General features: G+C 28.4%; 1 protein-coding gene across 1 annotated transcript; it reads left to right on the plus strand.

Annotated features, from left to right (window-relative positions):
- The first annotated feature begins 696 nt into the window (after positions 1 to 696).
- Positions 697 to 15,686, plus strand: LOC136968405 (transmembrane inner ear expressed protein-like). Its single transcript, XM_067262421.1, has 4 exons — positions 697 to 777; positions 4,619 to 4,739; positions 14,714 to 14,857; positions 15,514 to 15,686. The coding sequence occupies exons 1-4, from the start codon at positions 700 to 702 to the stop codon at positions 15,684 to 15,686; spliced, it is 516 nt and encodes a 171-aa protein (XP_067118522.1). The 5' UTR covers positions 697 to 699.
- Positions 15,687 to 16,112: the final 426 nt, after the last annotated feature.

The following is a 16,112-nucleotide window of genomic DNA, read 5'->3' on the forward strand; positions in this document are numbered from 1 at the left end:
GGTCCTCATTCCGAAGGTGATGAACAGTAAGTTCAAAGTTCGACCATAATTGATTCGCTATGATGTTTCTCATATACTCTTCTTTCAAGGCAAACAACATGCCCTCGATAAATCAAGCTTTTTAAGTGTTTTCATAATAAAAAAAAACTACACGAATTCAAATTCTAAAATGTCACTGTGTACTAATTTTTATTTTATTTGATATTTTCGAGCTTCGAATTTCCTGTTAAAAAAAAACACATGAAATATTTGAACAGAAAGAAAAATTGTTAGATAAGATTTGAAAAAAATGAAATAAAAAAATATAAATAAGCAAAGACGAACTACAGGAAAACAATTGGATAGTAAATTTCGATTTCTTACGTATCAATTTAACACAAAATAATAATTTTCTACTTGTCAAAAGTGAGAATCAGAAAAATCAATAAGTCTAGAAATGTTGGCATTGCCCTACTAGATTCGATGTGATTGACCTAAACCTTAACCAATTTTACGCAACTAATCACGAATATAAATTATGATTCAGAAAATCTAAGAACATTAAAATGTATTTTCTACCGAGAATTACCTTTTCTAAAATTGAAAAGGTAATTCTCGGTACTATTAGCTTTTTTTCTCGCGATGATGCGTGGGAGAAAAACGCACGTGCTCAATGGTAATTTGTGACGTCGTCAGTCCACATGTTGCCATCAACGAAGAATGGTCGCCTTTCGCTATTGTCCGAACAACTTTTTTTATTTTTTTATTTTCACATCGACTGGAAATGTCGGCTATTCTGTAAGTACATTTAATTCATATAAATTATATATTTTCATTAATTATTATTATTTTAACTTTGAAAATATTTTGTTTATTTATTTATTTATTTTCTAAAAGTCGAACATTTTGTCGCTTAAAAACAATTTATTTTTACGACTAATTGTAAAAAATTAACTAAAAATTACCATTTTAATATTAGAGACTCATTTTTAGTAATGATAATTTAAAAACCGATAGAAATTTAATTATGTTTCTACGAAAAATATAATAAAAATGACACCAAATTTTATACTGAAATATTAATTTTCATTAAAAACATATGCATTACTCCGTAATTCTATATTAATTATATTAAAAAATTCAATATATATATATAGGTTAAGTCTTGAGTGAATTTTTTAATAAAATATTTATATTTTGACTGCATTTTCAAATCTTCCATTGTATTTGCACTTTATATAGTTTGATACATTCCAAGTGATTAATTTAATTCGGTAAATTTACATTTGAAATAGTAACAAGACATCTTAGAAAGGTCTTTGTCCTTGAATTGGAAGACTTATAATTTGATAAACGAACTAATATCATGAGAAAGTAATTTATTAGTGTGGGATCGATAGAGGGTAGGAATGACGAAGAGAAAAATTAGGTAGCCTGTAATTTTTCATTAGCCTATAATTATATAGTGTTGCGTTAATGTAATTTTTCAATATCTCTATATAAACCTAATTTTCGACTTTATATAGAATTTCAAAAATATATATATTTTTTTGAGATTTAAAATTGAATTACCTGAATCAATTTACTTTCTACGTATTTTTTAAGATAGAAATATTTGAAAATAATCATCTAGATTTTCGTTATTAAACATTCCGTAGCACAAATACGAAATTTAAAAATGTATAAATTGCCTTAGTATAAATTATTTTAAATAATATATATTCTATCATTTAATATTTAATCTAGAAAACTTGTGGAAAAAGTTTCTATTAGCATCAAAGCGTGGATGTTTGGCTGACATCAATACTTCAAATATCCAAGCAAATTAAATTTTTGCACGAACGTATGTATCCCTGTTCGATCATGAATAATAAAGAAGAAGATATACAACAACGAATAGTTTTCTGTATAGAGTAGTTCCATTTTTTCACCATTTCGTATCGACCACACCCAATTATTATGACAAAGTAATTTGATATACGTACTTTTATGATCGTCTCAGCAGCATCATAGGTCATTGCGGGATCAGAAAACTAATTCAAGGTTTATAGGAATTAATTTTCTTGTATGTAACATGCGAATCGTTTTTAAAACTTCGTGAAAACAAGTGTAAAAATGTGTAAAACAAAGTTTCTTTTATTAATTTTTAAGATACAAATTTATACATTAACGACTAAATAAATACGTTAATCATTTGTTAAGACAGTCGCGTTTAAAATATAAAGTAAATAGTTAATTTAAATTATTCAAGTAAAATATTTTTTAAAGAGGAGCTAAAATTTTGATTTTTATTTTAAAATTTCATTCCTGCTGACTTTAGATAAATATATTAACACCAAGATAGTGCGTAACAAGCTTTAATTATTTTTATAATACTTTTTCTATTCGTTAAATTGTCTCCTTATAGATTTTGAAAAATCTTATAAAGCAATAAAGATATAATATTAAAAATATGTTATGCACGAAAGTACATAAATATTTAAATTAAATATCGTTTGCTATGGGCTTCATCCAACAAGTTACAAAACCTGTGGGCTACAATATAAAATAAAAGAAAATTAATTCGTTCTTTATAGTAAAAGTCGAGTCTTGGCTAGTTTCGTTAATGGATCATTTCCAAGATATTCCTACCTTGTTTATAGCCTTACATAAAAAGTGACTGCTTCAAAATTGCATGGATCGACAATAAAACTTAAGTAATGGTCCAGTTTATGTAGTTAATTATTAACGTTTATAATGAATGTTTTTGATTTAATTATAGTTAAAATTTATATTAGTAATATTGATGTAATGCAATTTTCACTTATTTATTTTGCTTTCTTTCAAATATTATTTGCCTTGGATTTATTTTTAAATGTTATATTTGTTGCTTTTCTTTATACTTAGGTACAAAAATATTATAAATGTATATGACGTTCGTTTATTTAATGTGCTAAAATGAAATTTTCCTTACAAAATAATATTTCGATTGCTTCTAAAGTCATTTTAAAGCATTCAAATTTAATGTCAATTCAATTAAATTAAAATAAAAGTTTAAATTATATTATTATCCGTTAATATTGAATAATTTTTATTCAGTTTACACTTTAAGAATACAAATAGAACACACTGAAAAAATGTTTCTTACATCCACTGTAGGAAACTTTTAGAAATATTACAAAAGCTGTGTAAATAATTGTGTTTTTAATATTAGAAAAATGGAATGCTTATACAAAACATTTGGCCATCAATTTGATTTCTGTAAACCAAATTCTGGCATAGCTGCTTTGTTATGTCTTGACTACGGCCAAGAAAAACCCACATTATTATTTTGTGACAATGTAAATAACAATCATCATCATTACTTGTTTAATTAAAAAATAATTAAAGTTCAACTTGAATCCCACAAGTGCAATGTAAATTCTGTAACAAAATTTGTCTAGCTGCCTAAAAAAATTCCTTGTGAGCATCACAATTTGAAAGGAATGCATACAAGTGAGCAACTGGATTATCGTCATTAATTAAACTATATCGTATATTTTAAATTAAAAAACTTATTCCGAAGAATCGAGCGAATCGTAAAAGTTTTCGATAAACTTCTCGTCTAATATTTTCAGATGAGATAAAAAATCACTTTTTTCCTCGTCGCTCCAATTGACGATCCATTCGTTGGACAATTTCATTCGGCACTGGAAGATGCTGGGCGGCCTGTCGCTGACGTTCATGGAATCGACCGAATTGGCCAGGGAATTGGCCGTGGCGGGCGCATACGCTTCAATTAAAACCTTCAGAAAATCATCTTTCTGCATCTCACTGTATTCTTGAAACCATTGCAATAAATATGCAAGTTGATCAGATTTATTGAGTGGCCACTTGTTAGGCATTTTTGATTTCTCTTGACTAGATAAACAATTGGAATACAAGTAAAACTAAACCAAGTTCAGAGTTGCTTCGTTAATTTTTTTGTAAAATGTGTCGACAAAATAGTAATCTTGTTCTTGTAATTTTCGTAAAAAATTATTTCTTTCTCTGTCGGACCACTGGTCGAACCAGACAGAAAATCATTTTAATTGGCACCTGAAAATATTTGGACAATTTTCACGCACGGACAGATAATCTAAACATTCTGTGAGAAAAGACACGTTATTGGGTAGTGCCTTTTCTAAAAGAAGTGCTAAAAATTTATCTTTCTCTTCACTGTCCCAAGAGGAAAACCAATGCAAAACAGTTCGAGCTTCAGTTTCGGTTACAGTCAATGTCATAAGGCCCAAAACGGCTATCAATCAACTCAAGAATAATATAAATCTAGTCTGCTCTCGACCGCCTCCTGCCTCGCTGCGAGATTGCCTTACACTTTCTACTGCGCAGTCGTCTTTTGGCCCTCTAACTACAGCGTTCTTAATATTGAATAATTTATATTCATTTTTAAGTCTAATTAATGGGTTAATATAGTTTACTTTAATTCACTAATTGATTAAACCAATAAATATATTAAAAAAGATATGACACAAGGATACAGTATTAATTTTATTTAAATTAAAGAATAAATTATTAAAAAATAAATACATAAACCGTTTTAAAAGTTTAGACTTTAAAATATTGCATTTATTATAAATATTATTAAATAGAAGATAATTAATTATGTTCTTCTCAATAAAAGTATTGTGAAGATGAAGAGACCACTACAGCATCGACTTCGTTTTGGTTAGAACAACCAGTGATAGCGGGATTTCGAGTTTGGCACATACTTTTCCTTATATTAGCCGGAATTATAGCAGTCAGTAAGTTATCATTTATTAATTATAAAGAAAAATCATTTGTATCATATACGAGTGTATAATAAAAGGAAAAATTCAATTATTCCAATCGAATCATCGGATCTTATAGCTACAAGTATATAGTTATTGATCTAAGTTGAAAAGTTTAAGGAAATAAGAACTAACTTGTTATCGGAATGTATATTATCCATTAACTTATGTCACTTTCTTTTAAAAATTATAAATATTATTCATAAACTGGCTCTTGTAAGTTTACCAGTAAGATTAATAAACAATGAAATTATAACATTAATTTTAAATGAATTTTTCCTCTTAAGAGCCTCAAAAATGTTTTATCTTTTCAATTTCTTTGTTTAAATATATTTTTATACATATTAGCGATACTTTATAACATTTTAAATAATGTTTATGCTATTTTACATATATTTTAAGATAAATTTACTTTTAAATATATCTATAATAAATACCATAATAAAAATAATTATCAACATAGATTATGTATTAAGCATTATGACAAAATAGTAAAGAGAACATGTTAGATATTAATAAATAATTTATATTATATTATAATATAGCGAAAATTACGTAATTTGGTACAGACAAATGTTTTTAATTAAAGATTTTAACATGTTTCTTGAAAAAACATGGAATCTACACATTTAGTCTTGTGTTATTTTGTTTTAGTCTATTTTAAGCTAGTTTAAACTTTATCAAGCTTGTTAAAATCCAATATGCCATCGAACATCTTCATAAATAAATAAATAAAATTGAAGTTTGTAAGAAATAAGAGTAGACTATTGATAATAATACATAACGTTGATTGTATTGAAAATGATTAAATTATGACTATGTTTTATTGAACTCAATTGGTTTATAAACCTGGAATACAACCCAAGATTATATTTTGGCTATTAAATTTATAAATTTTAAAAATCAAACTCGTAAAATAATTCGATTTGGTTTCTTTACGCGACACGTGGGCGATCTGCAGAAGAAGGATGCCTCACGAGAAGACTTTTATAGGAAACTGCCTCTATTTATGCGTTACAAACGTGAAGAAGACCCGGAAAACTCCACATGGCCAGGTCGTTGGCGAGACACAAAATACCAGTGTTTAGTGGTTTTATCCATCCGGCCATTGGTGGGCCATAAAATAATTAGAAAAATTAACATATATAATTTTAATGTAAAAAATAATGCTTACAATAATTTAGAAAAATTTGCTTTCGAATTTTAGTAAATGGAATTAAAATAATTACCAGGCAAAGCGCTCAATGACTTTCACATATGTGATAAGCGGAAGAACGTCTCTGGGATTCTGGGGGACACAGGATGGAATCTGGGCGAGCAACTCCAGTAATTTTCATGGGAGTCTATCCCGGATACATCGCTCCTGTCCCTCATCATCCAGCCTCCCCATTGGGACTTAGCCGAATCCACGATGAGAGTGGAGAAAAAAGTCCTCATTTTATCCACAAACGGGAAAGAGCCAAAAAGGAAAAACTTTCATAAGTACTGTAAATATCATACAATATAAATACAAAATAAATAAAGCTACTGCATCTTAGTTTTTTATTTATTTATGCTGTATTCATACTGTATATGTATTGAGTATAACGAAATAAGATATATACAGAATAGAATCAGTTTTTGAAGACTATGTTATATGACTAGATTTCAAAACATTGATATACGTTATTTAGTCTGAACAATTGATGTCAGATATAAGATCTAAGTAAAAGTTAGATATTGATGTTTGACGTTTTAAAAATCAAGCCAATAAAAGAAAATAAGCGGATATCTAATATTATCCATTATTAAAAATTAAATAAAACTTAATTTTTATTAATTATTTTTATTGCTAAACTATTATTCAATAAGAATAATATGAAAAAAGTAATTTTTTTATTGTTTGCAAATGATTTTTATCTCCAATATTTACTTGAGATTACATCTTACTAGCGGAGATACTCGGAGAAATTTGATATTCACTCTTGACATTGTAGAAAATTTTAAAAAAAGACCATTTATATTTACATATAGTTTTTATTATAAAGCATATTGAAATACGATGTTTTTAGTTTTGGATGAGACAGAACAATTTCATCAAATACTGGTCATCATTCTAAAGGGAAGAATGCCCGGCGAACGTAAAGCCTGCTTGAAAACTTCAAAAGCTGGAGCTAAAAACCAAATTGTGAGTTCATTGAAATGGTTTATTTGCCACAACTCAAAGTGTCCCTAACGAAGGTGTCTCAATATTTCCGGACACTAAAATAACACACTGCGTACCTCCATATGTCCAAGATTATTTCAACATGTTCTGGGCAAAAATAAATAAGTTTGAAGAGATACATTTCTAATGTCATATTTCGACTACAATCATTTGATTATTTCCTTGCTTCCTAAATTTTTAATACATTTACTTGATTCGTAAACATTAAAGTTCGGGAATATGATATAAAATAAATGCTGCAACACGTCTTTTGGAGACATTAATTTGATGCAGCAAGTACAGAAATATGTTCCAATTTCTCTGTATTCCAGCGATATGTACACAGATGAAGTACAACTTGTTAACAAAAACCTCAATGTTTAATCTTTGTATAAATGGTGAAAACGCCATTATATATACTAAAAGCTATAACTATTTTTATTTATTAATATTAGATTATCTATTAATAGAAGAAAAAGGTACAAGCAAAAAGTAAAAAGTAACAAAATATAATAGGTTATTATGATTTCTGCGAATTAATAAACAATTAATAATACATTTAATAATCATAAATATTTACAATAACTTTTTTGTGTGAAAAAAACTATTGGATCTGACAGCTTGATGTAGATTCAGACACATTGAAGTACCTGATAGTGTCCGCCCGGATAGGTTGAGGTAGTGGACGCACTGAGGTGTGACACCGGCCGTTTCACTCAACAACTGTTCACTCTGGATGATGGAAAAGTACTAATCGATACGAAAAGCGGACTCATCGCGTGGCATTACAAAAGCTCGGTATCAGTTTGGAAACTTCATCTATACATTACGATTAAAGATATAATAATTAATAGTGTAAAATAACCCTCCAAAGTTATTTTCCATTCTTTAAATATATTAAAAGAGGTAAATGTGCAGCACTTGCTCACAGTATTCTAATACTACAAATTGCGTTGATCAGATATACACAGGCCACCCTGGTGTACAGGGAGAATCGATTTTTTGTTTTCTTTTTCGCACAAAAAGTAGTCGTTGAGCATCTCTTGAGTGGATGAGTGGATGAGGGGATGGTGTTTGGAAAGTTTGGCTGCATTTGTTCGTGCCGTCTTTAAATGCATAAACAAACAAACTTTCTTCTTTTATGTGGCGTAAATCCAATAATCTTATTTACTTGTTTGCATTTAAAATTCTTCAAAAGAAAAGTAGCAATCTAGTTATTTAGTGTAAAAGTTTGTTGTGAATTTTACTATTTAAATACTTTACTTAAATTCTCGATAACCACAGATATAATATTCAAAGTATTATTAATTATCATCATCATCAATTCATCATCTTGGGCTGAATTAAGCACTTTCGACACCCACGGCCCTATATTTTTTAGAAGAATCTCATAGAATATTTAAGAATAAGTACAAAATAAATGGATTATTATTAGAAATGAAATTTAAAAAGTGAAACAGAAAACTACATTTAATAGAATTAAGATATAAAATTAAAAAGCGAATAAAACTATAGCAACAGAAGTTATCAGCAAAAATAAATATTGATTTTTATTAACATAATATAATTTATTAAAAAGTACATTTTGGCATTTTAAAGGACTTCATTTCTTTCCAAAGTTTTTGTTCGCTTGCCATCAAACTTCAATTATTCAATACTCGTAGTAATTCACTCATGCTTTTATTAGGTTTTTAAATAAATAAATATATATTTATTTATTTATTTACGCGTGTGTGTATTTATGTAAAGAACGTCAATTAAGCTTACCATTAAGCTTAAAAAATTCCCATGATTTAAATATTTGTAAAAATGAAGCTTCATTATCAGAATTATACCTTTTTAGAGTCTAAATTTTAAATCTTTATCAATAGTTAGTTCTTCACCTTCTGACATAACATAAAGTTTTTTCTGAAATTGTTTTATTTTAAATTTTAAGTTATTGCCATGAAATATTGCTACATTGTTGCATTGTTCTTTAATATCATTATTGTATATCAAACGGAGACGATCTAAAATAGTAATGAAATTATATATCTAATATCTACATCTTTATAGGCTTTTCCAAGCATTTATAAATTATTTATTAAACGAGTTACAGTATAATTATGAAGTAAGTCTCTATTTAGAATACATTCTAAAATTAAGTATTTGGTCTGGTCATCTTCTAAAAAAAACTACGATGATAAGTGCACTCGCGTAGGCTATACCACGATACTGGATTTACTCGTGCACGGTATTAGTATACTTGTTTACTAAGCGATGTTTCTTTTATTGTAGTTTTCATATTCATCAAATGAATCTCTTTTCCGCTTACGTATTCTAACGTTTACTTTGTAAGTTAAACATTTAAGGATAAATTTGTATTTTCTGCTTTTAAATTAACTTTATTAATTCGATTTAAAATCATCACTCCAAAATATTCTTTAAAATACAGTCTACAATTTTATTCATCGACTTTTCAGCAATAAAACTTATTTCTTTTGATTGAGCTTTATCATTTATTAATATATTTAATGTTTTATATATTTTTTCGTATCAGCATCGGCATGTGCAAGTCAACGAGTCTGTAATAAAATTTTTACGACTTTCTGAGAACAGCCTAACTGGAAATTAAAACTACCAACGATGAGAAGAGATAGAAAAATAATTGTCAAATTTTATGTAAAATTAAACTAACTCGAAACAGAGAAATTACATTCAACTGCTCGCAAATCTCATATATTGCTATTGCTATTGCTATTGCTATTGCTGACTGCAGGGTATTATATAGGGTCCTATATAATACCCTGCAGCTGGTGGAAACCAACCCACGCCTAACCACACGAGAAATGAGTAAGACACTTGGTTGTGACCGGTCCATCGTAGTTAGTCACTTGACTGCCATATGAAAGATCTGCAAGATCAACGTTTGGGTTCCTCACAATTTGAATGCAAGACCACACGGGTCAAGGTTAATCTGGAAGAAGCTGCTTCCTCATTCCCTGTATAGTCTATACAAGCAACACTTCTTGGATGGAAAGAAGTTCGTTTAAATATATTAATAAATGATAAAGCTCAATCAAAAGAAATAAGTTTTATTGCTGAAAAGTCGATGAATAAAATTGTAGACTGTATTTTAAAGAATATTTCGGAGTGATGATTTTAAATCGAATTAATAAAGTTAATTTAAAAGCAGAAAATACAAATTTATCCTTAATGAGGAGATGAAAATAGCACTTGTTGCGTTCTTCAGAACAAAACAACCTTAGTTTAATCTTGCAAAAATTCGTGACATGCCCAATCGATGGAAGAAGATGCTTGAATGTAATAGCAATTATTTTCTTAAATAAACTAGCTTTTGTTTTTGAAATAAATGTTGTAGTATAAAACTTTAGAAAATTCCAAAAAATTTTACATCATCCTAATAGATTTTTGACTTAAAACCGAAATTACTATATTTGCGAAATGATCTGCTAATGCGGCGTGAATAGGTATAAAGTATAATCATCGTTTTATTGGAGCGATTTTTTACACTTTATTTCCTATAATTAATTTTATTAATTACCGAATGTTTTATACTGTGTTATACCTATTATTACACTATATAAGTTAATTGATCAATATGAATTATACATAATGTAGAATCGACAGAAATTGAGAAGTTTTCTGTTTCCAAGCTTAGCTTATAATTACTGTAATCGTTGTCACTTGCTTTTACATTTTATCAAATAATTTTAACGTAAAATTGTCGTAATTTTTAAAATTTTTATTCTTAATTAAATAATATTTTAAGAAAATTTACTATTAATATTACGTGTTAGATTCGTTATTAATTAAACAAAATCTTAGTAATATTTATCAGCATTTATATTGATAGATGTTAATGATCAATGATATGGATTTAAGACAACTTATTTATTTGGTAAGAGCACAAATATGACTTTTCTATTGAATAAAAAACTTATTCTGATGGTAAAGGAATTTAAAAAAGAAAAAATAATAATTAAAAAAAAAATACTTATGCTATACACGTCAACATTACGCCAGGGACAAGAGATCTTTCCAGCATTGCAAATGCATTCCTGTAATGCTGGAAAGATGCAGAATGCATGCGTATATGCCTTAGTTTCACTGTAATGTCTACAGTAAAGTAAATTAATTAATTCAAAAAAGAAATGCATAAATCGTACGGTAGTTCCGCGACAAAATGTAAATTTTTCCATCTCTCCCAAATGCAGAGATAGAAGGGAATCATTTTAAGAAAATTGAGCGCAAAGAACAAAGAAGTAAAAATCAACATTGCATAAATTAATGTACGTAAAAACAGTTTAGCTTTATTTTAGTATAGTTTGCAGGATACTTTAAAAAATTTTATTTTGATGAGCTGGAAATGCTTTGTGAAATCTATTGTTTTTTGAATCTAAGCGTGCTAATTCTCGTGCAGTTTCTCTCGTTTTCCACGTAGTATAATCATTTCACAATAGCGTTACTGAGCCGGCATATAGATAATGCGATTAAGGTGTCAGCCTACCGAATTCGGGCGGTCGCAAAACTCAATAATTTTACGGGAGGGTGGTCTGTCGAGGATGATCCGTAGCTCACCACTCGGCTGCACCATTGAGAAGCTGGAGCCCCTTTTAATGTCCACAGAGCGAAGAGAATCTTAAAAGAAGTGTTGGCAAGTATAAGGCATTGTCGCAGTGAAGCAGGCTGCACAATGTTGACTGTTTTATAAGGACATCGGCATCGTTTATTGCCACACGCTTCGACAAGATAGCATTTTTAATTTGCATTTTGTTCTTATCATTGGAAAATTTGCGTTTTCCCGTGGAACTACCTCACGGTTTAAATGTTCCTTTTTGAATAAATTAACTTATTTTTCTGTAAACTTCGTTGTGGAACTAATACACCATATATTTGTGCAATGTTGAAAAGACCTTTTGCTTCTAACAATTCATTATATACTGTTTGGATTTTAATTAAATAATATTCACCACCAAATTAAACAAAATTTATATTATATAAAAATGAATTCGTCTTCTGATCTATAATGTTTATTGTCATTTGACGGTTAAAATAAATAGGAACCTAGCACGAAAAGCTACCTTTCAAGACTATTTCAAGATTGTCTTACAGACAAAAATTCTCTATTTATTATTTATACAGACAGAATAAAAATATAATGAGCAATAGCACGAAGCCTTTAAAAAGACGAGATCTCTGGGTTATATAATCTGTGATATGCTTACGCATTAATGCGCCCTGTCAGCATCACACTTCAACGATGACGAACCCTTGAACAGTGCAATGATTTCAAGGTACCAACATTGAATGTTTAGAAAGTATTAGGTTTTTATAAATTACAAAAAATAATTAATTAACAAATTCAAAAATTTGCCTACGTAACACGAAATCAGGTCCTAACACTATCGTTAAAGACCACTAATTAGAACTTCAAACAGAAAAATTATGATCGAATAAACAGTAGCAGATTTCCCATTGAACGAAATATTTCTTTCTGTTATAATCAAATTATTATTTTCTTTTCACTTATAAATAATTTATAAGCATTTCTGTAATTTTTTAAATTACTCATATTAAATAATTGACCCGAGATTTGGACTTTCTAAAGTTCCAATTCAGTTTTGACCAACCTTTGGAAAAAATTTGCCATCGCTGTTCTAGGAGATCGGCTTAGTATTCTGTTCCAATCTCAGTCCATCTCCGTCTTCCACGGTTTTTTTATTTCTATCCACCGAATTTTGTTACAAAGCCTTGAGCTATCAGTTCTTTTTCTTTGTTCTTTTCATATATAAATATGTGATAAATTACGTTTCATCGTACTAGAGAAATAAAAGTAAACATGCAAGATGATCAGATGATCAGATGACTTAAGAATCAATTTTCAACCGAAATGCAGACAAGCCTATTATTGTGTTGTAATTATGAAAAGTAACAACGTAATTCAGAACTCGCACATCTACCAAAATATTTGTTTATAAAGCTGTAAAATTTTAATTAACGTAACCAAAAAATTAAGTTTCCGAAAAATGTTTAATTGTATCACCTATAGCTACAATTATCAAAATAAATATACTGTATATTGGACGACTTTATAGCAGGCATTTTCAACCCGAGATTCCCCGTCCGCATGCAGTCTCGTGACTTTTTTACGGCTTGTATATTAATAAGATCTTTATATCTATCACGTCATAAGTAATTTATAAGTAAGCATTTGGGCATTGTATGCATAGCATAAACAAAAATCCTAGAGTTATAAGTGATGAATTTAAAGATTAGTTATCAATAGAATTCGTAGATTTTCCTTTATATAGACCAGGCATGGGCAAATGCGGCTCTTACTGAAAGTGTTAATTTCTGTTTTTTATTATTATTTTTACAATTTTATTTTTATAATTATGTGAAAATATGTTTATTAAAAAATTCAATATTTGTTTTATATTATATTTATATTATATAATAAAATCGCGCGCCTTACCATACTATCCGCCATGACAGTACAGAACTGCGGCTCCCATGCATTTTGCAAAACCTACATTTCGGCTCCCACTGGACTCTTGCTTGCCCACCCCTGATATAGACTTTACAATATATAAAATCTGATGTTCGACTCGATACCACATCAAAATAATGTCTCATGGTCCTTTACTATGAAAGGTTCAATGCCTGCTTCATAGAAAGCTAATCGGGCTTTGGCTCAGTCTCGTAAAACATTTCAAAAAGCACTCTTGTTAACAGCTGCAAAAGCTTAAACCTATTACACTTTTCAGGCTTCAATTGCGAAGAGAATCTTTACATAGTTGTTAATAGAATAACTGAATACAGATAAAATCTTGATAGAGCTTGTTCAGTAATGGAATGATTTTCCGGTGGCACACAGTATAAAGATTGCATCACGTCATAGATATTCCTGGTGCATAGCCTAACATCGAATACATTAGTACCGAGGTACTCGAATGCCCCAGAAATCGAGTAGCTTGTAACGCGAACATTTTTTTCGAAGAAATTTTTCCCCAAAATCGAACTTTTGAAACTCGAACACAAACCAATACGGCCATACTTAACTTACCGTATACTACATAATATCTGGACGGATACACATAATGTGGCATGTTACCAGATTGGGTTAATTTTTTATTTTGGGCTACAAATAATGAAAATCCGTTACTTTTCTAAATCAGTTGAAACGAGTTTGGATCAAGTATTGAACGAGCCCAGTTCATCTCATGCATTTTATTGCATTATTTTACTTTTTTTTTATTGTTTTTAATCTGTTATTATTATTATTATTTGTTTTATGCATTAATTAAGAAATTTACTTGTGTTACTTTAGCTTAAATTATGTTATCTTAGAATTAAAACGGGCTATTTTGGGATTTGAGAGCTGATTAATTTGGTTTATATTATTCCTTATGGAAAAAAAACTGTTTAAAACTCGAATACGAATGAATTGAATTCGTGTTACGAGGTACCACTGTATATTAATATTTATTTTTTTCTGTTATACTACATTATTACCTAACCCAGCAGAAATTCAAAAATTAGATTGTATAAGCCTAATTTAAATGATTTAATTTCTTTTATGAGTGTTTAATAGTTGATACGATCTAATCTCAATATCAAAATGCATACTTCATGGGCATTCGTACATTTTTAATATAATGATAATATATAATAATAAGCGCTTGAAAATTTTGTTTTTGATAAGAATTATAAATACGTGTGTATATAAAATTACTAAGATGAAAACTTTTATTTTTAGTTGTATTCTTATGTTGTTTTATGAAATGCCGAATACCTCGAACAAAACAAGAAATAGAAGCAGATTACATCAGGAAAAAATTAACGCGAAGGTTTAGATGTTTTCTCGATCAATTAACTATGGACGATATGAATTTGAGATTGGGTACGTATATTTTGTAATTTATTTTTTCATTCTAGTGCTTATTAATAATAAATAACATTAAATAATCCTTCACATTTTATACTTTGTTACATTTTATACATTTTATATTATACATTTTAGTATTAAAGTAAATTATATTAAAGTAAACATTGATTTATATCATAAATCAATATAATATATAAAGATATAAAGTCTGTCTATAGTCAATGAATGGCATGACTTGTTGTCCTTCGTCACTGATACTTTGATACTGATACTGATATTTGGCCTATTGTTTGTCTTATTGTAAAATTATATACAAGTGATATAGTAATTGTAAATTTACTTTATTAAATTGAATGTTACAAGTTTACTGTATGTATTTTAATAAAATATAAATAAGAGACAAACATATTACGGTATAATGGATATATACCACTGAAAGGCCGGATTAGCAAGAGTGTACTGTATAATTGAAAGGCCGGATTAGCAAGAGCGTACTGTATTATCATTTTATCAAATTATGACAAAAGATTAACTTGAATAAAGGTGTTCACTCAATACAGATAAGATTAGTTTATTATAGATATAACATAAGTTATTATATTTATAATTAATAAATGTATATCTTCAAAATTATAAAGTTAAATTATTAAACGTTGATATTTAATTTGTAGCTTTGGAAAAAGTGAAGGATTTGTACGACAGCAACGAAATAAATCAGTCAGAAGATAGTAAACTCAGTCAATTGGAAGAAAACAAAACCGAACATTTAGAAAAGAACAAAACAGAACATTTAGAAGATACAAAACTCAATCAAATAGAAGAAAATCATCTCCAAATCGAATAAATTCAATTGCCGAACATATCAATTTTCATTTTTTTAAATTGAAGAGAAATATTTTCTGTAAAAAAAATCAAGATTATAAAAACAGGAGTTGTGCGAGGATTCAAATTTTGAAGAAGAATAAAATTTAAGCACAGAGATTTGTACCATTTTTTCCAAAAAAAAAAAAAAATTTGTTTTCTCACTATAACCGATTGCTCAAGTCTAAAATTCTGGCAATATCTTTACCTTATAATTGTAACAATTTAAGTAAAAAATCTAGATATAATTCTTGGATAATTTTTTTTCATTGTCTAAATTTATGTAAATGCTTCGTTGTCTAATCCCACTAATTTATTATCACTTCATATTCTAAGAAAATAATTGCTTAATATTTCAATAAAATAAAATAAAAAATTAGGATATTTTTCCATTTTTAAACTTTTTTAT

This window comes from Centruroides vittatus, unplaced genomic scaffold (genome assembly GCF_030686945.1).
Source record: "Centruroides vittatus isolate TY-2023 unplaced genomic scaffold, ASM3068694v2 contig_1476, whole genome shotgun sequence".
NCBI classification, from domain to species: Eukaryota; Metazoa; Arthropoda; class Arachnida; order Scorpiones; family Buthidae; genus Centruroides; species Centruroides vittatus.